The sequence below is a fragment of the Mucor mucedo genome, assembly GCF_025094135.1.
Source record: "Mucor mucedo strain NRRL 3635 chromosome Unknown EV154scaffold_204, whole genome shotgun sequence".
Classification (NCBI taxonomy): Eukaryota; Fungi; Mucoromycota; class Mucoromycetes; order Mucorales; family Mucoraceae; genus Mucor; species Mucor mucedo.
The window spans coordinates 1-27,850 of NW_026252488.1; the positions used below are offsets into that span (position 1 = coordinate 1).

A 27,850-nucleotide genomic window follows, 5' to 3' on the forward strand; every position below is an offset into this window, starting at 1 on the left:
CTTTATGCTTCGAAGGACCTCCATAGAAGAGCTTAATGGGGCTCCGTCTTCAGACAAGGTCATAGAAGCTCGATGATGATCAACGGGAATAAGATTTTGTTGCTGTAATCTTGCGGCGGGTATAGAAAATTGGTTTGGTTTTTGTGAGACGATTTCGTTTGGCACTTGTCCCTGACCAACGTATTCTGTGGTTGGTGTAACTAGAAGGACCTTAGAATTCCGGAAAGATTCACGGGGACTACGTGAACCGTGTGTAGCTCCAACCGTTCCATCATCTCGATTATTGACTTCTTCCAGAATCCCTGTTACAACATGATCGGAATCGCCTATTTCAGATCGTCTGGCAAATGATGTTTGTGTACTCATTCCTCCTGTCCATGCTTTCGACGTACGTTTATTGCTGGGATTAGCCACATTATTGTAATTGGTGGAGGTTGTATAGTATCCTTGATCGTGACGATTTTCATCATCATCATCATCCTCGTCGTCGTTTGTATTGTAATATCCACCCGCATTATAATAATATGGATTATCATTTTGTTGTACTTGTTTTAATTCGTGATGTTGAATGTTTTCGGAAAATCCATCACCCATGACCGATTCTTTTTCTCTGCGTCTTTTTCTAATTAAGAAGAAAATAATGGCAGCAATTGCTAATAGGCCAACTGCGGCGCCTACAGCAGCACCAACAATAGCGCCTGTGCTCATAGAACCGTTATTACGTGTATTGTTGTTGCCACCGGGAACATTGGTTGCCGGATTGGTGGTGTTTATTGTAGGTATAATATCTATCGGATATCCAGTGGTAGGTACACGTGTCCAACTCCATTTTAATACATCGAGTACATACATGTTTGAATCATTTGTTGCACTCACACCCCAACCTCCGTACATATAGATCTTTTTATTTGCATCATCATAAACAGATGAGTGACCTAGTATGTAAAAGTGATAAAAAGAGATCAGCAAAAAGAGAAAATATATAAGCATATGAAGACAAAAAAAAAAAGTGTGCAATTACCCATGCGTAAATTGGGACCTTGAGAAGCATTAGCGATATCCATTCTTTGCCAGGCAAGAGTGGGGTAATTTGTAGCGTTTAAAATCCAAACATCGCTATCAGCGGGCTGTGTGGTTCCGCCTCCATAAACAATCATAATATCATCTAGACAATTGGCGGTGTGAAGTCTTCTAGCACCTGGGGCTGCAGATCCTGCTACAGTAGTAATTCCTTGTACATCCCATACCTTTGTGTCTAAACGATATAAATTGACAGCCTATGGAAAGAAAAAATAATTATTTTTAAACAGTGTGGCTATATATAGTAAAATAAATAAAATTACATTCGTCACATCAGTTGTGCTTCCAGTGGAGGTTCCACCGAATGTAACCAAACAATTTGCTTTTTTCAAATAACATGTTGAATGTCCCGTTAAGCCTAAGCCATTTGAACCAGGCGACCATTGAAAACTATTGGTATCTATCAGCGACAAGGTATTTTGTACTGCATTTGAATTAGGGAAACCATTTGCATCTACTGATAAACCTCCATATGTATAGATTGTATTGTTGATTGTGGTCATTGAATAACCAACTGTTCTGGCAGACGCTTGATAATCTAAGTTACAAAAAAAAAAAGGGAAAACAATGAGGACATACGAAAAGAGGCAATATGGGTATGTAACACATTACTTGTGGTTGGAAAGCTCCATGACCAGCTATTTATATCTAATTTTTGTAAAATACCCGTCGCCAATCCCCCGCTTGTATTACTGACTAGTGCTGCAATCTGTCCTTGACTAGGTAAGTTGGTTGCTTTGAAATAGACTTGAGGTAGCATTGTAACCCCGCCTTGTATCTGCGTGGTTGGATTATACCATGAACCGTTACGAATATCCCAAACCCATAGTCCAGTCGATCCTAGCAGTTGTGATGCCATACTGGCAGTTATATCTTCGGAACCCCCATAAACAATCACATAAGGATATTCATATACTGTTTGTTGTCATTTTTATTTTTATTTATTTTTGCCCAAAATAATAAATAATAAGAACAATAAATTTATTAATAGTTTTCCGTACCTGAAGCATGTCCTGCTTTCCATGGTACATTGGTTTGAATTGAGCCAATGCCAACATTTGATTGTGCATGTATTACTGTCAAAGAAGCAACGAATAATACTATCACACTTTTTATTCGAGGCATTATTTTATTACAAATTTTAAGAATGAAGAGAGAGAAAGAAAAGAGAAAAATATAAATATAAAAAAAGAGCTTATTTCAATTCAACAGAAGGGGGTGCGTGAATGTGCGGGCAGGTGGGATAGTGTGGGCTGCGAGCAAAGGTTTTGGAAGGGACCGCGCTATTTTTGTAAGTCCGCTATACAGCTTTAAATTACCAATGGAACTTGTCGTTGCGCATGAGCTAAAGCAGAAAAAGGACTTACATTATCCCATAAGTACCGTTAACTATTTGGGGACTAAATTATTGGCATAAAAATTTACAGGAAATATGTTCTAGTAAACAACAAAGCTATTGCTTCTATTAACGCTTACCAAAAGTGGTTTTATCTGATAAAATAATATTATTTACACATGTTAAGGGAATGCATGTAAAGTATAGACTCTATGATGTAATAAAATTTTAGGGTGAGCTCAATTCGTTTAATACCACAAGCTACCGATAGAGTATTGAGGATTGTACGGAACTACTACTTAATTTAATAATAAATAATATAAAGTGTATATTGTATCTACGCTATTTTCAAATTATTCGTGCAGAGCAGGGGGGAAATCGTTGAAGTTCACAAAAGGATTTTGATCATGAATAGAAGAAAAATTAGCTTAATAATAATTGAACGAAATAAAAGTAAAGTATTTTTATAATCCATACATTCATTACATATATGCATTCAAGGGAAATCATCGGATGTTAAAAAAAAAAGAGATATATAGACGATCTTCTCCTTTCGACTAAACTTCTTTTTCTTTCAGTTTTTGATTCTCTTCGACTTTTTGGGTAAGTTGTGAATGTTATTTTAGAAACAAACTTTCTTATACTACCGTTATATAGGTTATATAGTGTATCATAGATGTGGCATCTCTCCCGACAAAAGACGGGATTATCGCAGTAAAATCGTCATTTACTGGCATCTGTTGGAAGCAGTCATTTTTGACAAGATTACACAATTTGTTAGAGTTGTTCATACTACTGCAAAGCATGGATATTATTTTTTTCAAGTTTATATTCCTCAATGAATCGCAAGCAGACCCTCAATGTGACCTCAAAGAATATATCAATAAAGAATATTTTGCTGGAGTATGGCTTTCTCTAGTAGGCTATACACAGGGAAATGATCGTGCAGAAAAAGTTATACAAGTATCGTAATTATATTAGCCGCTACTTACCAATCTATCTGAATATCACAAACCATCAAAGTCTCAGACTAAAGTATGCTCAGCAGTTTTCTCTGATCGAAGGAAAAAAAATATATATTTGTCGTATATCAATAACATCAGCATGAGATTTGGTCAACATTTTAGACATGCAATCAATATTTTACTGAACGTCAAGCAAGGAAGGGTGGAAATGAAGCAATTTATTCTAGAACAAGGCGTCGACCCCAAAAACATTGAAGATCTTATTTTTCAAGATGCAACTCAGACCGCAAAAAATCAACATACGTCCTACAAACATGGCTTTACTGCCACAAAATTCACGGGTAGAAATAAATGCATAAAACGCGTTAAAGCCTGTTTCGAGTTCGTATGACTCATCGTATTCTTTTAGAAAACACAGTATCTATTATGATGTAAAAGCGCAACCTGAAAATCACTTTATGGCCTTTGTTCAACTAGCTCGCCTACTCGAAACATTAGGCTTATCCCCTTTTCGTTACTTCCCTCTCCGTCGTTCATGGTCACCTGGTTAAGTACAAATTGATTGTAAGATTATTTGTCAAAACATTCTAAATATCAAATGGTCAGGTAATATTGATAAGCTGGATTACTGGAAGCAAGTGGTTGACCTAAATGCGAAACCTTTTAAAGCTCAAGAAGAGAACAAGCTCCTTAGGATTTGTGGTACCATTCAGACAGACGGTGTTGTTGTTACAGTTTTTAAGAAAAGATTAGACAAGCAGATGAGAAATTCGAGTATATCAGTGATTTAAGCGCTCAAGAACATAAAGCTATGAATGGTCGAGTGTTGCTATTGATCCCGGAAGAAGAGACCTTTTGTTTTGTGCCGATGAAAAATCTACTGTGGAAATCCCTACTAAGTTTCGATATACTAAGCAGGACCAGACAATCCAAAACGTATCGTAATATTCTACAAGCAATGAAGTTGAACAATCCCGCTGTTTATCAAGCCGAGAATATTCTTGCGTAAAACCAAAGCATCTCACTGGAAATCGAGGGTTACCGTTGTTTTCTCGAACGTCCAGGCCAGAATTACGCTGTCCTCGACAATTTCAATGGGTACAAAGGAAGAAAATAAGAAAGTTTATGCTAATTGGAAATATGAAGAAAACATTTATAGATGTTGACTTTTATTTCTATTTTTTACAACAAAATTGTATCATATATAAAGGGACAAAGTAATTTTTTATTAGTATATACGTATTGTGAAGAACGAAAGAGAAAGAAACTTTTGTCAACTTTTGCCAGCACTTCACAGTAATAAAAAAAAATGCGACCATATAATGTAGTTTTATCGTACCATGAAACTGTTCAAAAAACATTTTGAATTGAAGATTAAAACTTACTTCTCCAAATTATGTCTAATAATAATATATACATAAACTTAGCAGGTGTCTGTTGAATAACCGGCTATTAGATATGTAAAGCTAACTGAAACATAAACTAACATGATGGCTCTTTTAGAGGCGACAAACCCGATTATGTAACTATTTTTAATGATATTATCAGGACATGTTAAAAGTATTATTCCGAGTAATACAACAGCATAAACAATGATTATACAGGAATATTGTCTCGATAGTAATACCAAATATATAACAATAGTTAAGACAAATTTCCTTAAAATAAACTAAGTCTGCTTGTAGAAAGCATAAAACTACCAACCATTATAACCATGACAAGATCGATTTTTAGCAATAGAAATTTTTTGGGGGTCCTTCTGTAGTTTCTGGTATTCTTATGTAGATCCCTACCTTTTACGTATATATTCCTATAAAAAACTCACTTCGAAACGGAAAGTTCGTTCTGTGAAGGTAACAGTAATTTAAGAGACGAGAAAGGGTAGGTGAATTTCGCCTTTTAAGCAATAACGAATTCAGTACTTCTAAGTAACAACACTTGTTTTTTGTAAAACAAAATGTTCTGACTACTTTTACTCGTGTTTGCAATACTTGCACGAATAAAAGCAATATCTCTCTATCCACGCTCTTGTTCCAATTGTCAAACCTTGCTATAGAATAGAAGTACCGATGTCGCTAATAACATGTGGGACATCTGTCAACCTATTTGGTCATATTTTGTAAACAGCTAACTCAACAATAACAACTTTATTTTTCGAATATGGTGTGCCTTAGCACTAAAGAGTTGGGTAAGTCATAAGAAACAAACGGATGCTTAATATAATTACAAAAAACATGTAGTTAATCTTTGCGGTTTTTCGATCCTCTACGTTCCTCCTCTTCCGCTAAATAAGCTTCCATCTTTAATTTTGCTGTCATTCGCTTTGTTTCTGCATTCAAATAAGCTCTTTTTCTAATTATCTTGTGGTACACTTCGGGATATTTTTCAATGTACTCCTCCTTCAATCTTTTGTGTTCATCCTGATATTTCTTTTTTTCCTCCTATCATGTATTTAAGTTAGACTTCCAATGAAGCTTAATGTATCGATATATGCTAATAACGTACTTTTGGTAATTCCTTCCATTCTTTGGCCAGTAATCTCGTGACTTCGACTAGTGGCTGGCCTTTATATTTTTCCAAATGGGCGTTCTTAAAAAGAAAAAATGAATTTGCTGGTATTTTGGGTATAGTCGGCTCCTTTCTGACTAAATTTGCTTTCATACGTGCATTTTCGATAAACGCAGCTTTTGTTTCCTGTATACAAACTGCTATGTAAATAATATGGGGGTGGGGCTATCCTTTTTAAAGTTAACTACTTACTGGATCCATTTCATCATAACCCTTTTTAACAAGTGTGCTCAATTGTCTGCCGTCAATATCGGGATTTAATTCTCTAAGTCTGGCACGATGTTGTTGGTTGTATAAGATATAGGGATTGTAACGATTGGTAGGTTTTGGAACGTAATCCATCTTATTGAAACTACCTGTTGGCATATCTCTTGGTACATGTTCTTTCTTTCTTTTATCCGAGACAGCTTGACCTGATTTATAAAAGCCTGCCTGCCTCTTTTTGGCCGCTCTCTTCTTTTTAGGAGGAAGAAGCTCATCATCTGTAATATCTGCATCTGATAATAACGTCTCTGTTGTTATAGGTTCTACAAATTCGTCACTGTCACTGTCATCAAATAAATTATCTGAAAAGGCATCATCATCACTATCATCATTGTCTTTCAACTTTCTTTTAGAATCCCTTTTTATGCTACTAGTAAGTGGCTCATCCTTATTTTGAGAAGTAGAATGATCTTCACCCTCTGAATCAGACCAATTGAAGCTATCAGGTACAGATTTTTTTGCAAGTACTCTTTCTTTCGCTTTTCTAGGAGGGTTTATGGCTTTTTTTTCATTTGTGGAGAGTGGTAATGATGTTGTTTCTTCCTCTGAATCCGATCCAAACAACTTTCCAATGGGACGTACGACTTCCTCTGAACGTTTTTTGTCTTCGGAATCGATGTTTTTGATAGTTGATATATGATTGCTTGAAGTACTGGGTGTTTCGTCTTCTGAGTCAGATAGGACGAGAGCAGACCTCTGTTTGTTAAAGAACGAAGTTATTTTGGGTGAACTAGAAGGTTTTGTTCGAGCTTCGCTTTTATCGTCATCGTCAGATAAGCCCAACATGAATTCGTGTTTTTTTGGCGTCAATAGTGGTTCCTCTGATATGGAAGATGCTTTCTTTGGTGTTGATGGTACTGAGGATACTTTTGTTGAGATGAGAGGTGATTTTATTGCTGTTGAGGGCAATTCGTTTGTTGCTGTTGAAGGTAATTCGTTTGTTGTCGATGAATCTTCACTTGATGCAGACGGGCTATAAATTGAAAAGCAATTTTTGCAACTGATTTATAAAGTAAATAGATGACATCAGTGATTAGATTTGTCATTACTATCCCTCCTCCCCCTTTGAACTGGATTTACCGTACATTACAATACCAGATTTTGTTGCTCGTTCTGATTCATGTTCGCATTTAGGGCATGTTGACTTAAACATGGCTTATACAGTGCGGCCAGCTAAATTGTGTCCGTTGTGAAAATTGAAAAAAAAAAAAAAAGACAAAAAAATTCATCGCGCGCGCAACGCGTTTTTTTTTTTTTTTTTTTTTTTTTTTTTGCCCCGCCGGATTTATATACAATCGGTAAAATGATTAAGAACCAATGAAATGCATTTGACATTTTGCAAGAAACTGAAATTGCGACATGACATCACATTTGGCTCATTCAGCAGCCAAAAAGAAACACTGCCCAAATATAGATAACTGCGTCGCCCCTCATAAATATCTGTTTGGTTAATTTTGAAATATATTTTCTTTCTTTTTTCTTCTCTTCTTCTCTTCACACATATATTAAAAAAAAAAATGTTTTTTGAAGCAACTTATGTACCCTCCCCACCTTTATCCATTGCCAGTATAGGTAGAAAGAAAGAAAAGTTGAAATTGCTTGTAAAGATATCTTATTGTTTTCGCTTGTAGATGATGACGCTGAGACACATGTTGAAGTACCAGAGCCCGATGTTGAACCTGCTTCAGATAAACCAGTTGATCACTTAATCTTTGTTATTCATGTAAGTCAAAAGCAATAAAAGTCCTTTGAGTGATGGAATTAACCTAGTAGATATATATATATATATATATATAAAATCAATTTTATGATAGGGAATTGGACAGGTAATGACATTTTTTTTTCAAGGTCAGAAAGTCATACAACTAACATGTGAAGATGTATTTGTAGCAAACTGAACAATATGGTCATTTTTACGAACACAGTAAGTGATACACAACACAAACAGAAATGTTCTGCATATTGATTTTTAACGCCCGGCAATTTTATTTTATTTTTTAGTTGAGAACTTACAAGAAACGACCCGTCAAGTATTACAAGCCAAGGTCCCTGATCATAATGTGCGTATTGAACTTATACCCATTGAATGGCATCGACATATTCATGAACAAGTCGATCCCATCATTAACAAAATTACCTTAAAATCGATACCCACTGTCCGACTGATTGAAAATGATTACCTTGCGGATGTCCTGTTCTATTTTTCCAAGGACAGAGGACAAAATATTGTGGATAATGTCACTGGTTTATTTAACACTTCCTATCACAACTTTAAGGAAAAACATCCCAGCTTTGATGGTAAAATCATCATTCTAGGCTATTCTTTAGGAGGAGTTATTGTCTGGGATATTTTATCCCATCAACGATCGCCTGCCAACGACGAGGAATTAGCCATGTACAAGAAATTGGATATAAACTTTTCCGCATTGGATTTCAAGCCGGATTTCTTTTATGGCTTAGGATCTCCTTTAGGTGCTGTTTTAACCTTTCGAGGTCAGGATCCCGTGCTTTATCATCCAGATAACGATATTCAGTTTGAAAATGTGTTTCATCCATTCGACCCTATCGTAAGTCTTTTTTTTTCTTGTACATGCTTATCTTTTGTTTGTTCTCATACAGCTTGATACTAATGTATACAACAGGGTTACCGCTTTGAGCCCTTGTTTAATGACTACTTTACAGATAAACCTGCAGTTCTGATTGAACGATCTGCACCGTTCGGTCCTTCCTTTTCATTCCCTTCCATGCCCTCTTTTCCTCTTTCGGCAGGCTTCATGTCGTTCTTTTCTTGGAAAGGTGAAGACAAGGCGGCTAAAACCATCTTTAATGCCACATCAGAGGCAGCCAAAGCCAATATACCGGAGAATGAAAATACGCAGGAGGAGACAGAGCCCACCTCTGGTACAAATGAACGAGGGTTAAGCTCACCGATCGAACAACAAACGGGTTTCATGTCATCTCTCATGGGTTACTTTTCAAAGGGTGGTGGTACAAAGCAAAAGCAAGATAGTCAAGTAGATGGTGGTACAAAAGATGATATGGGTATTATTACTTGGGATCCGCTAAGAGAGCAAACAAGAGAACAATTATTGGCTTTAAGAGATGATCTAGACCGTACATTAAATACAACATCGATGGATAATTTGACGAGAAATAAGCGACCTCCTATGCGTATTCGAAGCAAGACATTTAATGTAACGGAAGAAAATAGTTTATATTCGTCTTCATTGGAACAAAATTCAGATGGCTCTGTGCTCGATAAAACAGTGACAAGTCGTACAAGTAGCACCAGTAGTATCAAAGAAGCTACGGAACGCATTCCACTTCGTAAGACAATGACAGAAAATCCCAAACGTCAACATTTAGTAGAAGTGCTTGGTATTGACGGTGTACGAGTTGATTCATTTGAAAGAGCAAGAGTGAATTTCGACAAACATGAAGAAAAGGAGAGCAACCCGTCCGAAGAAAAGAAAGATGATGATTTGAATGGCAGTGGTGGAGATAACCTTTGGTTGGATTTAAATAATGAATTGAATAAACCAGGACCAGCCATTACAAGTCCAGGTGAATCTCGGGCCGATGTGGCACAAGATGCAACAATTCCAAAAGAAAGCAACAATAAAGAAAAGGAGAATTTGGAGCAGGAAGAAATCAATAAACTTCCTGGCCAATGTCGCATGGATTATGTCTTGCAGCCCGATAGTGTCATGTCTATGATTGCCAATGAATATCTCATTGGTTTACGTGCTCACTTCTCTTACTGGACAAATAAAGATCTTTTGTGGCATATGTTGCGTCGAATTGAAAATCTGAAAGTACCATCGGACGAAATTAAAAATCCTTCTGTTTCAACAAGTGATAAAACTGCTGCTGTCGTTAGTATTGATGAAAGAAACATACAAAAGAAGCAAAAACCAGTAAAAAAGTAAAAGAAAAGTATATATTCGTTTTATTATATATGTATATGAGTTATGTATAAATTGATAAAGGGAAAATGGAGATGGGGTGAAGCATTTTTAAGAAGGGTAATACCACGATGATGGATTACTAGTCAACATGTGTACATCTTTAATAAATAGTTAGTCTCCCTTTGTCTGCATGATATATATATTTATATATATAAGCTTACCTTGTGGTTCGGATGAGCTAATCATCATATCCTCCATGGCAAAATTAAAAATATTATCGCATGAATTTAAAGAAGAACAAGAAGTAGCTGATGTTGTATTGGAGCTACTATTAGAAGTAGTAGAACTCGAAGGTTGTATATTTACAGGGAACCCTAGATTGCTCACAAGAGAGGATGACCGACTACTGGATGCAGGTGATGTGTGATTATCCATCAATTTATCAGGAAACATCAAATGACTTGAAGGGGCACCTGTGAAAAGATTTTGCATGTGTTGGTTATGATCTGTAGTGTTTATATTGTATTCGTTTGCTTCTGGATGATGTTGATCAAATAAAGTCCAGTCCATGCCATGGCCAGGTGGTGCATTGTCATAGGAACTCATGTCTGTATTGTTATCAAGCATCATACCTTGAAAGTAGAATGAGGATGGATACATATGCTTATTTTCATTGGTAATTGTCTTGTTGGAAGAATTTGACAAGGATCGATTCAGTTGCTGTTTGTTGCCATTCTTCTTGTTAGACTTGGATACCTTTTTATCCTGTTTAGGTGAGGCTTGGTGTGTAGCGGACGCCGCCAAAGTTGATGTAGTTGTACCACTCGTATTTGCAGCAGTAGTAGTATTGCTAGTAGCAGAAGATGTTGCTGCTGCTGCCGCTGTTGCTGCTGCTGCTTGCGCCGCTGCTCTTTTACCTCTTGATATACGTTGTTCTCCTCGAAGACGTAATTGAGCCAAGATGGATCTGGAATCTTGCACTTCAATTTCAGTTTTAATCATTTTCGAATTTAATTCGTTGGCAGTTTCGTCATCAAAGTTAGAAGGGGAGACAATGGAATGCACCATGGAGCGTTGGTTTTCAAGGTCAGTCTCGATACGACGTATACGAGCCTCCAGATGAGATAGGTTATCAATGAAAGGGTCGACATTAGTAGGCTGTGTCGTACGAGATCTTCTAGAGCTTGGATAGGCACAGAGTACACCAGTAGTCAAACATCTTGTACAGTTTGGATGAGCACCATCGCATCGAACCTGCGTTTGTTTTATAGTGAGTTAAAGTTTATCAGATAATTTTCTTTTTTGTTTGTTATGTACCTTTTTGTGATGACATCTGAAACAAGCAATAGGTGCTCTTGGTCGTTTTGTGGAAGAACGAATACGAGTATTGTCCTTGTCATTATTTGGTTTCTTTGCTATAGCAGTAGACATATTTTGCTGTATATATAAGTAAAAAACTAAAAAAAAGGAGTGTGTATGGGGGGTGGAGGAGAAAGGGAGTGGAAAAGAAGTATAAAGAGAAGTATGAAAAAATGAAAAATTGAAATAATTTTTATATATACAAGGAATCTTTAATTAGTACCAGCAAACAGCAACAAATGACACTTTTTATCAATTCAGGGAATCGCTATAATATAAAAAAAAAAGGATGGATCATCTGAAATTGATAAAAATACAAGTTGGTTGAAACATCAACTTGTATTAAAATAACATTTATTCTAATCGGTATAACGTGGTAAATTATTACATTTACACCTGCAAGAATTCTAAGAAAAAGAGTCCTCCTTCTCATCATCATAAGAATCTAGACTTGTATTTGGTATTTTACTTTTTGATAGTTAGCATGAATCATCTCTTTTTTAGAATGTCAACGTTTTTTGCATGAAAACTTTTTGTTGTTTACATAGTGTACAAATGTTTACCTCCCTGATTGGCTGTCATTTCAATTTAGGATCGATATTTTCGTGTCTACTTTTTATCCAATGCACACGCATTTCTGATCTTCTGGTGTCAATGTCTGTCATAGTTTGGCACATGATGCTAGGGAGCTCTTCCTTTTTTATAAGTGCATGATAATGCATGTTGTAATCATATCATTGAGTGTTTCATCTTTTTTAGCTTTTTTTTTCTTATTCATAGTTACTGCGCAAAATAAAGTAGCATGGTTTTTATTTATTTATTTGAAAATTGTACAAAGGAGAATTTAAGAGGCTAAGCTAATTTTTTGGTTTTAATAATTAAGTACAAGCACAACCATTACTACTGGTTTTTGCATGATTTTGTTCGATCTTTATTTTGGCATGACGTGGCTGTTCTAAAACAACGTGCTTGGCTGATAAAAAAATAAATATTAGGGTCAAATACCCATAAATGTGTTTGTTATTTTTACCTATTTCAGTAAACACCTGACCCACATTCGTGCCTAATTTTGCACTGGTTTCGATATATAGTAAATTATTGTCCGCAGCGTAGTCTTGTGCTTCTTGTAGTGTAACTTGTCTATCTTGTACGTCTGTCTTATTTCCAACCAATGCAATTAATAGCTTTGCATTTCCCTGACGCTGTAATTCATTTACCCAATATTGAGCTTTTTCAAATGTTGTCTATCAATAGTAATACGAGTAAAATAAAAGAGGTTGTCAGTTTAGATATTAGGCGAATGGTGTCATGACTACCTACATATTTTGTAACATCATATACAACCATGGCCGCCAAGGCATTTCTATAATACATGGGAGCAAGTGAATGGAATCTTTCTTGTCCTGCTGTATCCCAAATCTCAAATTTGATGTCTCTACTGCCAGTTGAACACACTCTTGCCAAGAAGGCGGCTTGAAGAGAAAAAAAGTTAAGTATTGGGGTGTACACAAGAAATTTAAGTTGCTATATTTGTATTACCTCCTATCGTTGCTTCTTTTCCTTCAATAAATGTGTCTGTGGCATATCGAGCAACAATACTGGATTTACCAACCGAGGATTCACCTATAAGGGGTATTTTTATTTAATGGTTTTATTCCGAATGTCACACACTGTGTGCGAATTTCAATATTTTTTTTTTCATGTACCTAAAAGCACTAGTTTCACTGAAGGTATTTGACTTGTCATGGATTGATCCATTAATAAAAGGAGAGAGAGAAAATGAGAAAGTGAAAAAAAAAGAAAAAGGTTAAAAAGACGTGTGATGTTCTCCTGAAAGTTAGACAAAAAAAAAACCGTGGGGACTGTGACCGTACTTTAGTTGCATGATAAAAACCTGTTTTTCCTTTTCTTATTCTTCTCCACATTTTGAACTTTGTATTTGAAAAAAATTAAAAAATGGGATTTATCACTGCAGAAATGAACTTGAACGGTACTCTTGAAAAGTACAATATTATTCCAGATGGTAAATTTATATATCACGTCGCATCCGTTCTCATCAAATATTGATTACTCTCTCTCTCTCTCTTTAAAGTTTTACCAAGTAAAGTATCTCCTTCTACTTTATTGCAAGTGGATTACGGACCAAAGGATGTAGCCCTCGGTAATGAATTAACACCCCAAGATACAACCCAGCAACCGAGCATTTTTTTTGTTGCTCCTGATGAATCAGCCTATTATACTTTGGTCATGGTGAGATTTTATTATTCACGCATGACGTAGTTTTTCGTAGTTACTGATAAAAAGCGTATTTTAGACTGATCCTGATGCACCCTCCGTACAAGACAAGAAGTTTGGCCCTTGGCGTCATTGGGTTGTTGTTAACATCTCAGGTAAGTTTCTTATTGTATACACTTTGTAAGGTTGAAAGAAAACCAATACATGTCTACTGTAGGCTCGGATTTAGAGACAGTCAAGAAGGCAGAGAATCAGCACACGCCTTATATTGGACCTGGACCCGGAGAAAACACAGGAACACATCGTTATGTATTTTTGCTCTATCAACAAAAGGCCGGGAAACAAGACTTTAAGCCCATGGAGCATGAAGAAAAAGCTCATCGTCGCCTCTTTCAATTACGAGAATTTGAAGCGGAGAATCAATTGGAATTAGTCACTGCTAACTTCTTTACTTGCCCAACCTAAAAATGATACTTTCATGGAATAAAAACAGTGTGCATGTATGCTTCTTTCTTATTAAAGAGATTTTATATGTGTATGATAAATAATGTTATGTATTTATTTTTTGGTGTTTTTATTTGCGATGGTTAAAAAAAGACACGGATAGAGTGCCACATAAGGTACAAATATAAGGCATGGAATCCATCAATAATGGTCCATTGACGCAGTCTAACAGATAGATTATCGTATCTATAAGAACTATATCAGATGTTTGTTCATTTAAGCGCAAATCAAAGGAGATTTCTTCATCAATGATTGTGATCTCAACCAGCAATTTCAAAGAGATTTTTACCCGATCTATAATTATAAAAATTCTTCGTAATTTTTTTCCAATTTTTTATGTTAAATTGCTCCAAGTGAAATCTTTTCTTTAGGGAAATGCGTCTTTAATGCGCAAATGGCTTAGCTTTATCTTATCTTTTTTATATATTAGCGAATTAAACGATGCATGTAAACAAATGGTGCAGTAATGATGTCGACATTGGTGGTGGTGATCGAGCCTTATTATTTAGTTAGTACAGGTCTTTTCTTTAAAGAGTTCGATCTAGTGAGAGTCTTCTGACCCCTTTTTATTCTATTTACAAATACCGATTAACAAACTAGATTCTGTTCACTATTTTCTGCACTCTGGGGAAAACAGTTGATTAAGCTTGTTATTATTCGCTATTTCGTCACATGGAAAATTCATTGCTTCCGTCTGTGTGAAACTGAGTCATTCTTAAAAATGGGAACCGAAGGATGCATATATATGTAAGGAGCGGGTTAGACCGCGCGTGGTAAACAAAGAGAATACAAATCGTGAATTTCCCGAACGATATTGCGCCATGATGGAACTAGAGAAAAAAAATTGTTAATCTTATCAGACGAGATTAGCTTTTGTGATTGTCCGGTTGGGTGCTTAATGAATTGTTTGTTTTACAAAATAAAGGATTTTGCTGCGTAATTTTAAATATTTGTAATAGGTTGTTATTGAGCCAGTTAGAATTGCTTTCACATGATAATCTATACATGAGATTGACAGCGGCCAACTGATAAACAAAAATCAAAGGAAAAAGAATCTTTATAGATTATGATAAAGAAGATAAAAAGATAATGAATAATGAGTGCCTGTGTGTATATGTGTGGGTGTATGTGTGGTACATTGTGTGATGCGAGAGTACCCTTATACAGATTAGAGCGAGGGCCAATATATTCAGTAAGATGATCATGTTTAAATATTCACACGCTACTTTTTAAACGAAAACTCTTTTTTATTACTTAGAGACCATGGACAGTAATGTCTGTCTTCTTTGCGATCTTTTCGGCTACCAAAAATTCGGCAATCTTTATACGTTGATCGCCCGCGAACTGCAGAACACTGCCGAGTTCTTCATGTTCAATAATAATTCCACTGCAGGCAAAAATCCTTTTGAAAGTCTTTAGAAGCTTTTTGGCATCATACTCGGCTGGAAGTCCTTGGAAGGTTGTCAATGTCTTGCGACCATTTCTTTGTTGAACACGCAAATCTATGTTTGTTTACTCTTAATGTAATGCATTATATTTATTTTAAATGGACGACTTACGGATGTTCTTGGCTGGTTGTTGATTGTTATCTTGTTCAACATCAGCAAACGGATCTATAAAGCAATAAAGTTGGCAAATAGGATCTTTTGTTTCCCCTTCATTTCGGGCTTACCAAAAGGGACGTTGAGCTCTTCAATATTGGACATCAACTAATAAAGAGAGTAAAAAGAGAAAAAGAGAGACGAAAGCGGAGAGGGTAAAAAAAGGGGGTGTGGGAGGAGAGAAAGAGAAGGTAGAGGTCCCCCTATTGGCTGGGGGAATTTGCTATAGACGTCCCTTTTTTGGTTATATAAACGGCTGATCACGCGATTTCTTATTTGGGTGAGATAAGATGGTTGGCCCTAATATGCATTGAATCAGCAAGGAATGATAAGAGCTAAAGGTTCCCTCTATATAAATAAAATGCAAAATGATAGATAAGTTGGTCTGATGCTTATTTATTTATTTTACGCGTGATACCTTATCTTTTTTTAGCTCATTTTTAGCGGCTTCCGCGGTATTTTGAGGGAAATAATTGTAGGGGTTCTAATGAGATTCAAGATAACAAATTACTTATGATTGGTTGAGATTTCCTCCGACAAATTTTTTTTACTAGATGTTGCTATCACTAGCCAATCACTGTCATCCAATAGATGTTTTTAAAAAAAAAATCTTTTTTCTTTTCTTTATCTCTCTCTCTCTCTTTCTTCTCTTCTTTATATTCACAGCCATGACAGTAAAGTCACCCTTTTACAACAAGCCTTCGACGTCCACTAGCGTAGACTCTTGTCATAAATGCCCGTTGATACTCACGCTTGACAAGAATGATATTAATAAACAACAACAACAAGACCAGACTACTTTAGTAACTGGCTTCGATCAGTCAAAGGTTTCTGCCCCTTCCAGCAATAACTCTATCTCAGCCGTTGTTGAGCCGAGCAACTCCAGTGTTGCGAAATCGGACATTGGAAGTGCGGTCGTTACCTCGTGTTCGAACTGTGGTACTACCACTACGCCTCTTTGGAGAAGATCTCCCTTAGGTGAAACTATCTGTAATGCTTGTGGATTATATTATAAAGCACGAAATACAACTCGTCCTGTTTGGTTGAAAAGAAATGCATCAAAACGCCCTAAATCAAACATGATCAACCCAATCGCTCTTGCGCCTCGTATTTCTCCTACTCCTCTTTTAGCCCCCGCTCCACCTATTCTCTCCATGCATCAATCTTCATCCTCACTTACTCCCTCTTTGCAACAACATCAAATTCATCAGAATCAACAACAACCACAAAAACAACAAGAAAATCATCAACAACAACAACATCATCAACAACAACAACAGCAACATCAATCTAAACAAACTAAGCCACCCGTATCGGTTGGAAAAGAAATCGCTCCCGATTGTCTCATTTGCGCTAATTGTCAGACTACAACCACCCCACTTTGGCGACGCGATGAATCTGGTCAGCCAATCTGTAACGCCTGTGGTCTTTATTTTAAATTACACAGCGTTCATCGTCCAATCACCATGAAGCGATCAACAATCAAACGCCGTAAAAGAGTCACAGCCGCTACCATGGTTACCCACAAACCCGTCGTGATTCAACGCCAAGTTTTGCCTGACAACAGCCAAAAACGCCAACATGAGCCGGAACTCGAAACTAGCAATAAACGCACTGATCATCATCTTCGCCCATTATTGCCTTCGCCTGTTTCACCGATCTCTTCAAGAAGATCTTCGCCCGATCCTATTGAGCCCGAAGTCTATCATCAGCGCTATTTGCCTTCTCCACCTATGCGACCCACCACTTCTAATCTCGCTTGCTTGTTAAACCCCCAAGTGGACCGTCTTGATCGTAGTCTTCCTAGTCTGCCTTCTCCTCCATTGGTCCCTCATGATGATATCATGTTACCCAAACAATCTCATTTTGCATTATTTCATCCCAATAATACGCATAAAGTCCTTGAGGCTCATCGTATAGAGTTGAAACGTGAAGTGACCAATCTTACTTGTCTGTTGAGCCGTACAACTGCGATGCTCCAGAATATAGACAGTGTCATGACAAACTATTAAATATCTTATATAAATAAAAATAAACCATCTCTTATAACCTATATATGTAAATTTTCAATATATTTTTTGGCATGTGAAAGCAATACCTCCATGTGAAGTAAACATAAATCCCAATTTTTGTCGGTTTCTCACATCGGAGTCTGTTCCCCCGCATTTTTGCTGACTAGCGCTTGTTACAAGTTCTCCCTCAATCCTATTAAGCATTTGTAAAGACAATTAGCTTTTTTTTTAAAAGCCCTTTTTTTTTCTTTTTTTTTCTTTCTTTCTTTTCTTTTTCTTTTCTTTCTTTTCCTTTCTCTCTTTCTCTTTTATTAAAATAAAATGGAGTACGACGCAACTCATAAAGCCTCTAGTATCACAAGCACAACAAGTACCATAAGTACTGTCAGCACAAGCAGTACCAATACATGGGATGCCATTCTTCCGACACCGGAAACAAAAGATGGTAAATATTTCTTCCCCTTTTTAATAATTTCAAACAGCTAACAAAAAAAATTCTTTTACTTAGATTATTGTATTTCTCTAGTAGACTATCCATACGATACCATAGGATTCAGTCCAATCTATCTTCAACATGGCGATCAAATCACGGCTCCCACAACGTTTAGAAGAAAGGCATCGGCACCAATAACAACCAATAATTATCAACCCATTCGACCTTCTCCAGTTCAAAGACATCGTTCCCTAACTAGCGTCCTTCCTGTTAAAAAGATCAACCGTGATTTACTTTCAGACAATGAGAAACGCATCAATCATATTGCCTCAGAACAGAAACGTCGTAATACCATTCGTCTTGGATTTAAAGACTTGACAGATATCATCCCTACCTTGAAAAATATTAACAACTCAAAAAGCACCATCTTGTTTAAAGCCGTAGATTATATGAAACATCTTGATAGACGTAATCGTACACTTTTAGAGAAACTCAGCGCACTACAGGCCCGTAGCCGTGCTCATGCTCATAATATGCAACAAAAGAAGGCTCGCTCATCTAACAGTCAACGATATAAACAACTGTTTGGTGTCCAACACCAACAGCATCACCACCAACAACCACAACAAGAACTACCTGCTCATACCATAAATGCTTTAATAGCTCATAAAGATCAACAACGACAATTACAAGAATTGCAAGATCAGCTGAGAGTTCAGCAACAACTTTTAAAAAAACATAATATTATACCTTCAAGTAATGCATCTCAATATAACTCAATTTCTATCCCATCCAGTGCAAGCAGTCATAGTGATGAACACGAATCACAATTATACACACATTCTACAAAAAGGCCTTGGCACACACTTTAAGCATTTTTTACTAATAAATATCATATGGTTACATTTTATATATATATATATATATATACAACTATATGAAATGATGTAGGGCAAAATGTATCGTTTTAGCGAATGGCATCAGTGCATGTAAATTAACTGAAAAATCCCCAGAACTTGTTAGCGGTTTGGACTGCTTTTTTGAAATTTGGAAAGCTTACAGACATCGAGAGATTGAAGGGTACACTAACTCCAACAGGCAAGCAGGTTCTAGTAGACGCTGAAACACCTGTAACTTTTTGGATATTACTGGAAACAAAGTGCTAAGCTTGTTCATGCGCTCTCCAAGAAGTTTAAAAAGACAAGGTCCGGTAGATTAAATCAAAATTTTAGTTTTAAAACAGGATACTATTTCTCAATTCAAATAATGAAATAGCCTAAATGCCATGCTTCGGCAATGTTCTCCATAAATCTAAAATAAAAGAATTTGGCATGGAATTGATTTCGCTGGTTTAACACCTAATATTCCAAGTATTAAACACAAACTATGTTAATCAGCATGTGTAATTCACAAAGGGCACCACAATCTTTTTTATGGTAATAGGCCTCCTCTTCCCACTGTCATCAAATGGGGGGGGGTTAACTTCCCAATGAAGCCTAGTTGTAATGATTGATCTAATGGGGTCATAGTCATATCGTATCTTTATTAAAGATATATGATGTTCAATTATTAATAAAACTCGCACAGGTTGGATGATTTTTTTCTAAATATTTATGGTGACATCTCTAGCTATATCCTCAGCCTTAGCACTCGGATTTATTCATTGGACGAATGGGATTTTTTTCTTAGTGCTGCCTCTTCTTAATTGATAATCACTGTATCTGCCAAGCCTGAGTCCCTGAAATTGTTTCTTTTCTGCTAGTATTAATAAGAATATTAGTAATTTTTACAAGCAACCTTCATCTCGTGTCACATATTTCACCAAGCACTGTCTCGTTTTTTAAAGGTGCGTACGTGGCAAGTTAAACCATATGAGATCAGAAGTAATGTTACTTTTCATGTGCTCGATTCTATCTACTATTGCCGCGTCATACAATACAAATTAAGATCCTAGGTAAATCTACCCTCATTATCAATAAAACCCTTATTTATATAGTATTCTATTACTCAACGTTCCCATAACATCCACCACTGTACCGAAGCCTTTTTATTCCGCATGACCAGTCTATTATAATTTTGATTAGCATTTTGTCATATGAATGGGAATTAATGATAAAAACGAATTCATTGAAAACTGTTCTATATTCAATTGTACGGAACAGGTTAATACATATAAAAATTAATGAACCACAGAAAACTAGTAAACAGACTTAAATCTTAATGAATATTAGCAACCGCAAAACCCATTAACTATATTGCAAATACCATCTGTTCTATCTGGGACGTTTTGTATTTAATTGATCCTGACAGATTTTAAAGTGGATTTAAAGATGCAAAAAATCTCCATAATGACATTTAGATCCTTTTACACTTTCGTCTGTATCACTAATAAATTACTTTAGCAAAAACATCAAGAGATGATCATCAGATTCAAATAAGGGACAAAACTGCATGTTTACCGAGGGAAATATTATAGTATGACAATAATGAGCGACAACCAAATGCTATCTTCAAAAAGAATTTCGAGTGATTAAATTAAAACCGAACTGATCAGTACAGTTAAGTGTATCAAAGCGGCCTTATAAAGTTGTGTTCTCAACATAGGGTGATAGAATTAATTTATGTTGCTGAACGATGCATAGTCCAGAAGACATTTTTCCGAACTCAATAGGGTATTTTCTATTAGGTTAGATAGATAGAGTGCGAGCGCATGAAGGACAAACCAACCGCATTTTAGAAGTTTCATCTACTAACCCGCGTCAGTGCGAAGCAACTATCTAGCGTGGAGATGCTGCCAGCCCTCAAAGATAATCTGACATGGTCGCCCCAAAATTAAAGTAGCCCGAATCATATCATGACTCTCCGGTTGATCAAAGATCAATTACAGAGTATCATTTATTGACTCGGGTTACCATATCGTTAATTTGGCACAGTACTGTTCATAGGACACTTTGGCGTGACAAGCTACTTGATAAATACCAAGATGAATTTGATTGACGATCACAGATTTCCAGGAGATCGTGGATCTCAAGTCGGAAATATGTGTAGAAGCTAATCTACTGGGTTTAATAAAGAGTATTAAACTAGTCAAAAACATAGTCATCATATGAGATTGTGTAAAAGGAATAAACCCAAAGGAGTTCATTATTGGTCTACGTTGCGTAGATATCTGTTACCACTATTTTAAAAGCGATAGTATTTTATAAAGCTAAACTCTTAGCATGAAGAAAATGGCATCCCACTGTGCCTTATTCATGAACATGTGATGTTATTTAACGAGTAATCCTCGAAATAGAAATCTGTTTCAGCATTCCTCAAGAAAAACAGAAAATCTCTGACGTCATTTTTTTTTTTGGTTATTCGCAAATTTTTTTTTGAATACAAAAAAAAAAAAATCGAGGCTTGGCGAAGGCTTGGGTCGTATCCTCTTGCTTTTCCTCTTTAGAAAGAAAGCAACTCCGGCAAAAACAGGCGAAAATAAGTAGCATAAAGCATAATTACCCCTTGAATAAAAAAAGAACAATCCGATGGCTCGTGTACATCTTTTCTCTTCATCAACTCAACCCTACAATTATAAACGGGGACCCGAGAACAATATAACCCAAGAACCTTTGCTATCATCGTCCGATGACAATATTATCGACAATACAACTATATCAGAGCAACAACAACCCCTCGATATCGGAACCTCATCCACTTCTTCATTTATCGCCACACCTTCCTCACCCGACCACCACCTCTCTTCCACTGCATTAACTGCGGCGCTTTTGGCAAATAATGACATTACAGTGAATAATACAAACACACAGTCAGGTAATTAAAGATTATATTGTGGTATGCATGTTTATTCGTTGAAAATTAAACTCCCTTCTCTAGAACCACTGCAACACGCACCATTAGTAGATACAGACCCTCATGTTAAGGAAGATGTGATGGACCAAGCAGCAGCAGCTACGGCACTTCAATTATTGGGACTTTCACAAGCGGAAGAAAAAGAGAAGGAAAAAGAAGAGAAAGAACCTATAACGAAAGAACTTGAGAATAATGTGATGTTGATTGGAAATTATCCTGGCTTACCCTCCAGCTTAGAAGATATTGACCTAAACAGTGAAGATATGATGCAAGACTATAAACGTGGAACCTGGACAAGAGAGGAAGACGAATTATTATTGTCAGGTATAAAGAGATATGGTTATGGTAGATGGAAAGAAATTGCAACTTCTATTCCGGGAAGAAAGGGCAAACAATTAAAACAAAGATGGGATAATACTTTAGCTTCCAAATACGTTGATCAAGAATGGTTAAGAAATAAAATTCGTAATGATGAAGAAGAAACTGCTGCCAACGCTACAAACGCTGCTGCCGCTGTCAATGTCGCCGCCGCTACCAACGATGTTTCTACCTCGAATACGAATAATACGTTGGATGGAAATGATAAAACAAGCGACGATAAAGCACTAAAGTTCTTGGAAGCAACGGATTGGAATGATATCGCGTTGAAGATTACGGAAAAGGCAAGGGAAGGAGATCAACACGCTATAGAAGCCTTATTATCACAAGCCTTATTAGGGACTGTAGCCCATAATGCAACATCATCTTCTGCTACTGGATCGCCACATCATGATAATGTTTCTATTAACCAAGATAATACCAGCCCAAGTACACCCACTACAAACGACACAAACGACACACTCGGTCTGAATTTTACACGATCCCCTATTGATCCCAATAATCCACCACCTATCAATTTCGCAGATGCCGCTGCTTTAGCCATTTACGCACAACAACTCAATCACAGTAATAATAATAGTACAGCAACAAGTTCGCCTCAGAACAATAACTTGGCTGCAGCTGCTACGCTTGCCAATCACCCGTATTTCCTTACCAACCCTTTTGCTCCCAGCTCAAATAATGACAATAACAATGCACTATCAGCCGCTGCAGCCGCTGCTGTAGCTGCTGTAGCACATCAGGCACAACAACAGCAACAACAGCAGCAGAATGACCAGACCAATTATTCTACTGTTTCATCACCTTCTTCGTCTACACCAACAGCGGGACAAAAACGACGTCGATCTGATCCAGCTTTAGCGGACACCCAAAGTGCTGCTATGACAATATATGCATCCGCTACACCCATCACAACTACGATCAATAACCAAACGCAAACAGTGTATCCTTGTCTGTTCCCCAACTGTGGAAAAACGTTTGCCCGATTATATAATTTAAAGAGTCATTCGAGAACACACACGGACGATCGACCGTTTGTATGTCATGCCTGTACAGCTGCTTTTAGCAGAAATCACGATTTGAAAAGACATTCCAAAATACATGGCGGGGATAAGCCGTACCGTTGTGAAGGATGCAAAAAGAGTTTCTCCAGGTAAACGATAATTTTATTTTTTTGGAGGTGAGTAAGGATGGTTACTTATCAAAATTTTTCTTTGTGTGCATGTATAGATTGGATGCGTTAAAACGGCACAAAAGTAATCAGAGAAATAAACAAGGTTGCACAGAAGATTAAAAAAAAAAAAAGAAAAAAGAAAGAAAGAGTGTCAAGTTCATACCATCTCCCACCCCCCTACCCCCATCACCTTTTAACAACTTGGCTTTTCCCTTTTTTTTACCCGCTATTGTAATATTTCCATCCATCACTATTCTTTCTGTCTTTCTGTAATATATATTTGATAAAAGGTAATATATTCAATGATTTTTTTTATAATTGCTGTTTTTTTATGCCAGGTAATGATATGAACGTCTGTGGTTGAATAAAATAGTTTTTTTAGTCATAAAATACATGTGTATCGTGAGACAAATGTTTACCTGTCATCTGTACTTCTTTCCAGATACTCACGATCGATCAGTGCCTCAATGCGTTTCTTAATCATGACTGGACTAGGCATAAACCTTGAACTCAATTGTTTTGTTACTTCCGCAATCAACAAATTATGTTCCATCAATTTTCGATCCTTCATAATACGCACAATGGAAGCTTCGATCTGATGTTTACGCTCTTCGTCCACTTTATCCTGTGTATTCTTTCTCTCTCCATCCGACTCAACTTTTGATGCTAATGCCTGAATCTTGATACGTGTCATGTTGGAGGTGAAGTCCTTGTTGAAAGAAAATGTGTCATCGGGTAAAATATCCCGTCCTTTAGATGACTTTGTTAGAATTTTGAACTTGGCACATGCCAAAGATTGCAAAGTACGCTTCAAATCTTGATCTGCAATCTGTGTTACATTCTTGATATCATCCCAAGACATTGTATCCTCCTTGTTGAACAATAAAAGGATCACCATTGCATATGTAGATACATTTAATAAATGCTTGCTGCTTTTAAAGTGCGCACGGACATCACCAGAACCCATTTGTGGTTGCCATGTAAGACGACGACCATTGTGTCGATCGAAATAGAAATGTTCAAATGCTTTACATGCTTGTAACACAATATCAGGCATGACACATTTAGGCGAGGCCGATAAATTCATCGGCCAAAAAGTTGATGTTAATACCGTGACGGAAACATCAAGCGTGGGTATTTCTTGTGAAGGTATTGACTTCTCAAGATAGTCCTTAAAGTAACCATTCATTTCGGTAGATAACTTCATATCATTAAACATACCTTCTAACTTGTTGGTAAATTGATAACCACATTCTCTCTAAGTGTTGCTTCTTTGTAAATAACAATAATCCTCTTTGATCTCGATATGTAATTACCTTTAATTTGGAGAGCATGCCTCGCTCTGCGTCATCGGATACACTTCGGTTGAACAATAAACGTTTTGCTAAATGTTGCTTGTAATAGCGTTCAAAAACATCCTTGTCCTGTAAAAATCTAAATAATGTAATCGTCTTGTCAAGGACATCATCCACTTCATCCTCAGATTTCTATAAATTCACATTTTAGTCAAGTATCTCTCTTTTCAACACATTTCACTTACACCCTTGAGTCCCTTCTTCAAATTTTCATCAATAAACAAGGAAATAAATTCGGCTGACTTTTGATTGTCATTGATAAACTTTTCAAAAGCTTCGTTAAAGGCAGTTTGGAAAGACTTATCCTTAGCAGCGGCAAGATCCAATATTTTATCGAATTTCTCTTGCAAGGTCAACACTTCCATTACCCAGCAAATGGCAACATTTCCAGACCCCTTTTCGGCAGTGGACTTTGATTTTAAATCAGTATTGATATGTTGATTAATTTCGGCACCCATGGTGAGGATATATTTACTAATGTTGCTCTTCATTTCGCTCAGGCCAGCTGGTACGCGCGCAAATAAACTGTACATGCGTGATAAATCTAAGATGACTTATCAATACGTTGCTGCCCATCCCTCATTCTTATTTTATTTTATTTTACCTCCGTATTTATCAGCAGTCAACATACTCTCTAGTCCTGAATTCTTCATCTAGATAATACCCATCAATCATTACTCTGGCATCATGAAATGAATATCATCAACTTACTTCCATCAATGTCTTGATATTATTGGCGATTAATTGGGTTTCCACAATCGTTCTAATCTTCACTTCTGTAGTCATTGATAAACAGTGAATTGTTCTTTCATATTCTTCCTCCAAACGTTTCTCCACCTACATAATTCAAATAAGAAACTCATATTTGTTGTTTTTTTTTTTTTTTTTTTTTTTTTTGTTAAAATGTACCTTTCGCATAAATTCAGGAGCGTCATAGGAAGAAACTAATTTTTGACTTTCAATTTGATAGAATGAAGTACTTGTTTCCAAGTATTCTGCTTCAAAATCCACGGCATATACTGTGTTTCCTGTCAAAGGGTCTGTGAGTTCCACCAGCATGGCGACAGCTGACTGAATGGCACTGCGATCAATTACATCCCCGTTTCGTTCCAATTGAATTTGTGTCAACATCGCAGATATCAATTGCTTTTGGATAGGATACTTTTCCGATCTGATCACTTTATCACGAAACAGGTTTAAACCCATATCGTACACACTAGGTAAGTTGTACTTTGGTAATCTTTCATTCTTATGACACAAATAAGTATTAGTATCATAAAGGAAATATAAACTCCCCTATTTTTCTTTTTCTCATGTGTGCTGCTTACGAGATAATATAACACTTGCAAAATCAGGTCAATGGCGGTTGTAAAGTCATCCCAAACTCTCTTGATGGTCTGAAGAAACAATGCGCCAGCATCGGCTGTACTGCTTGATTCGGACGAAGAATTGATGAATGCAGGTACAATGGTTTTTTCTGCTGTGCTTTCTAAATATTGCGCGATAACCTTTTCAACGTCATGATACAGTCGTTCACCGAATTGTCGAATCGTCAACTTGTAGGCTGTACGGTACAATAACTCATAGGAAAGTTCTCTCGCTTGCTTTTGAAAAATTACCGTAATTGCACTACTGAGAATGTCGAAACCTTCATCGTATTCTTGTGTATTGTCAACCGTCTAACTCTGTTTATTAGCGGAAAGGGAAGGGTGCTCATATCGTTCTTGATACTTTACCATGCGCTTGACAGGTCTAATTTTACCCTTCTTCAACGACATTTTTGTTATATCACTACCAAGAAGAAGAAAATAAAAGGGAGAGGAGTGTTGCTTTTTGGCCGGTATGCTCGTATTTTTTTTTAAAAAAAAGACACTTAGTGCCGCCTGAGAACAGCCAATCATAGCCCAAGACCAGCCTCAAGGCAGCCAATCAAGCCGCAAAGAATGCTAGCCGATTTTACATAGGTAAACAGTCCGTGGCTATTCACATCATGCATGAAAGTTTTTCATGATGTATATTGTCAGTACGAGTTTGACGTGATGATCATGGTGAGAAAATCAGAACAAAAAAAAGTGTTTAAATGCGTTCAGCTTGCGTAAATCTAGTTTATGATAGTATTATGTGTGCGTAACACCAAGCAGGAAACGTTAACAAACACCCCGTCCAATTCTTGCCAATGCTATTGTCTGATTTTAGGGAGAATCCCGCGAAGCTAATCTTATTAAATATAGGTTGGAATTGTAATAAAACAAAGACAGGCGAGAATCATTGTAATATAAAAATATGCAATTCTGGTAGGATCACATTAATAATGTTTTCTTAATTAGTAGCTCAGAGCATCAAAACAACTTCGTTTCCTGTCTTTTCCAAGTATCACAAAATCTAGAGTTGTGTGAAATAAGGATCATGTTTCGTAAATTTAGGGATATATTTGCTTCTTTCCGAACACTGTATGTAGGTATATATCATTGCCAAATAATAAATATTCGTTAGAAAAAGTTCAAGGACGCCACCTGACATTCTTATATCTCTTATTTTGCGTTATGTTTTGAAATATAGCTCCATATCTGTAATATTTTAATTGTCTTTGATTTCCTGTATGATTTTTTTCACTGCATCAACACCAAATAGATTTGGTAAACCAGGTGTCAATTCTTCTCCTTTCAAAGGTGTTGTTTGTCTTCGTGAACCAATGGGTAATAAATATGTCCGCTCAATAAGAAAGAAGCACATTTAACTAATATTGTTGTATTAAGTGTACCTATCGATTTTTTTCTGCTTCAGGCAATTTATTTGTGAGTATAGTTCGTCGTATCAAAGTTTTTA

The 27,850-nt window shown here is 36.5% G+C and overlaps 12 protein-coding genes across 12 annotated transcripts; 7 read left to right on the top strand and 5 right to left on the bottom strand.

Moving 5' to 3' along the window:
• Positions 1 to 18: 18 nt before the first annotated feature.
• EV154DRAFT_570861 (uncharacterized protein) lies at positions 19 to 2,205 on the bottom strand (the record flags this gene model as incomplete). Its single annotated transcript, XM_051606224.1, has 5 exons — positions 19 to 935; positions 1,022 to 1,277; positions 1,344 to 1,618; positions 1,693 to 1,995; positions 2,082 to 2,205. Coding segments are annotated over 5 exons (1,875 nt in total), but the record flags the coding sequence as incomplete, so codon positions are not given.
• A 390-nt stretch (positions 2,206 to 2,595) lies between these two features.
• Positions 2,596 to 4,390, top strand: EV154DRAFT_487790 (uncharacterized protein; the record flags this gene model as incomplete). Its single annotated transcript, XM_051599016.1, has 7 exons — positions 2,596 to 2,612; position 2,649; positions 3,083 to 3,384; positions 3,520 to 3,722; positions 3,820 to 3,927; positions 3,988 to 4,083; positions 4,125 to 4,390. The coding sequence occupies 7 exons, from the start codon at positions 2,596 to 2,598 to the stop codon at positions 4,388 to 4,390; spliced, it is 993 nt and encodes a 330-aa protein (XP_051451103.1).
• A 1,102-nt stretch (positions 4,391 to 5,492) lies between these two features.
• EV154DRAFT_122349 (uncharacterized protein) lies at positions 5,493 to 7,436 on the bottom strand. Its single transcript, XM_051593956.1, has 4 exons — positions 7,294 to 7,436; positions 6,142 to 7,213; positions 5,887 to 6,075; positions 5,493 to 5,822 (listed from the first exon to the last, which is right to left on the bottom strand). Exons 2-4 carry the CDS (start codon positions 6,997 to 6,999, stop codon positions 5,622 to 5,624), a joined length of 1,248 nt encoding a protein of 415 aa, XP_051451104.1. The 5' UTR covers positions 7,000 to 7,213; positions 7,294 to 7,436; the 3' UTR covers positions 5,493 to 5,621.
• A 260-nt stretch (positions 7,437 to 7,696) lies between these two features.
• On the top strand, positions 7,697 to 8,481 carry EV154DRAFT_122361 (uncharacterized protein). Its single transcript, XM_051593957.1, has 4 exons — positions 7,697 to 7,785; positions 7,845 to 7,947; positions 8,104 to 8,137; positions 8,215 to 8,481. Exons 1-4 carry the CDS (start codon positions 7,731 to 7,733, stop codon positions 8,353 to 8,355), a joined length of 333 nt encoding a protein of 110 aa, XP_051451105.1. The 5' UTR covers positions 7,697 to 7,730; the 3' UTR covers positions 8,356 to 8,481.
• Positions 8,482 to 8,606: 125 nt separating this feature from the next.
• EV154DRAFT_540756 (DDHD domain-containing protein) lies at positions 8,607 to 10,142 on the top strand (the record flags this gene model as incomplete). The annotated part of the gene is made up of 2 exons (XM_051604442.1): positions 8,607 to 8,780; positions 8,856 to 10,142. The coding sequence occupies 2 exons, from the start codon at positions 8,607 to 8,609 to the stop codon at positions 10,140 to 10,142; spliced, it is 1,461 nt and encodes a 486-aa protein (XP_051451106.1).
• Positions 10,143 to 12,260: 2,118 nt separating this feature from the next.
• Positions 12,261 to 13,285, bottom strand: EV154DRAFT_530008 (small GTPase superfamily). The gene is made up of 5 exons (XM_051603717.1): positions 13,187 to 13,285; positions 13,020 to 13,103; positions 12,801 to 12,952; positions 12,511 to 12,724; positions 12,261 to 12,453 (listed from the first exon to the last, which is right to left on the bottom strand). The coding sequence occupies exons 1-5, from the start codon at positions 13,236 to 13,238 to the stop codon at positions 12,359 to 12,361; spliced, it is 597 nt and encodes a 198-aa protein (XP_051451107.1). The 5' UTR covers positions 13,239 to 13,285; the 3' UTR covers positions 12,261 to 12,358.
• A 12-nt stretch (positions 13,286 to 13,297) lies between these two features.
• EV154DRAFT_530010 (phosphatidylethanolamine-binding protein) lies at positions 13,298 to 14,260 on the top strand. Its single transcript, XM_051603718.1, has 4 exons — positions 13,298 to 13,503; positions 13,573 to 13,730; positions 13,795 to 13,870; positions 13,933 to 14,260. Exons 1-4 carry the CDS (start codon positions 13,437 to 13,439, stop codon positions 14,178 to 14,180), a joined length of 549 nt encoding a protein of 182 aa, XP_051451108.1. The 5' UTR covers positions 13,298 to 13,436; the 3' UTR covers positions 14,181 to 14,260.
• Positions 14,261 to 15,289: 1,029 nt separating this feature from the next.
• Positions 15,290 to 16,320, bottom strand: EV154DRAFT_530015 (translation initiation factor SUI1). Its single transcript, XM_051603719.1, has 3 exons — positions 15,892 to 16,320; positions 15,779 to 15,832; positions 15,290 to 15,721 (listed from the first exon to the last, which is right to left on the bottom strand). Exons 1-3 carry the CDS (start codon positions 15,923 to 15,925, stop codon positions 15,474 to 15,476), a joined length of 336 nt encoding a protein of 111 aa, XP_051451109.1. The 5' UTR covers positions 15,926 to 16,320; the 3' UTR covers positions 15,290 to 15,473.
• Positions 16,321 to 16,460: 140 nt separating this feature from the next.
• EV154DRAFT_530019 (uncharacterized protein) lies at positions 16,461 to 17,873 on the top strand. The gene has a single exon (XM_051603720.1). It carries the CDS (start codon positions 16,489 to 16,491, stop codon positions 17,830 to 17,832), a length of 1,344 nt encoding a protein of 447 aa, XP_051451110.1. The 5' UTR covers positions 16,461 to 16,488; the 3' UTR covers positions 17,833 to 17,873.
• A 265-nt stretch (positions 17,874 to 18,138) lies between these two features.
• On the top strand, positions 18,139 to 19,388 carry EV154DRAFT_122497 (uncharacterized protein). The gene is made up of 2 exons (XM_051593958.1): positions 18,139 to 18,277; positions 18,341 to 19,388. The coding sequence occupies exons 1-2, from the start codon at positions 18,154 to 18,156 to the stop codon at positions 19,135 to 19,137; spliced, it is 921 nt and encodes a 306-aa protein (XP_051451111.1). The 5' UTR covers positions 18,139 to 18,153; the 3' UTR covers positions 19,138 to 19,388.
• A 2,713-nt stretch (positions 19,389 to 22,101) lies between these two features.
• On the top strand, positions 22,102 to 23,789 carry EV154DRAFT_431718 (uncharacterized protein; the record flags this gene model as incomplete). The annotated part of the gene is made up of 3 exons (XM_051596632.1): positions 22,102 to 22,632; positions 22,729 to 23,648; positions 23,726 to 23,789. 3 exons carry the CDS (start codon positions 22,102 to 22,104, stop codon positions 23,787 to 23,789), a joined length of 1,515 nt encoding a protein of 504 aa, XP_051451112.1.
• Positions 23,790 to 23,998: 209 nt separating this feature from the next.
• On the bottom strand, positions 23,999 to 26,802 carry EV154DRAFT_487800 (Cullin; the record flags this gene model as incomplete). Its single annotated transcript, XM_051599017.1, has 9 exons — positions 23,999 to 24,023; positions 24,089 to 24,927; positions 24,986 to 25,156; positions 25,210 to 25,568; positions 25,629 to 25,677; positions 25,736 to 25,861; positions 25,934 to 26,272; positions 26,353 to 26,703; positions 26,761 to 26,802. 9 exons carry the CDS (start codon positions 26,800 to 26,802, stop codon positions 23,999 to 24,001), a joined length of 2,301 nt encoding a protein of 766 aa, XP_051451113.1.
• Positions 26,803 to 27,850: the final 1,048 nt, after the last annotated feature.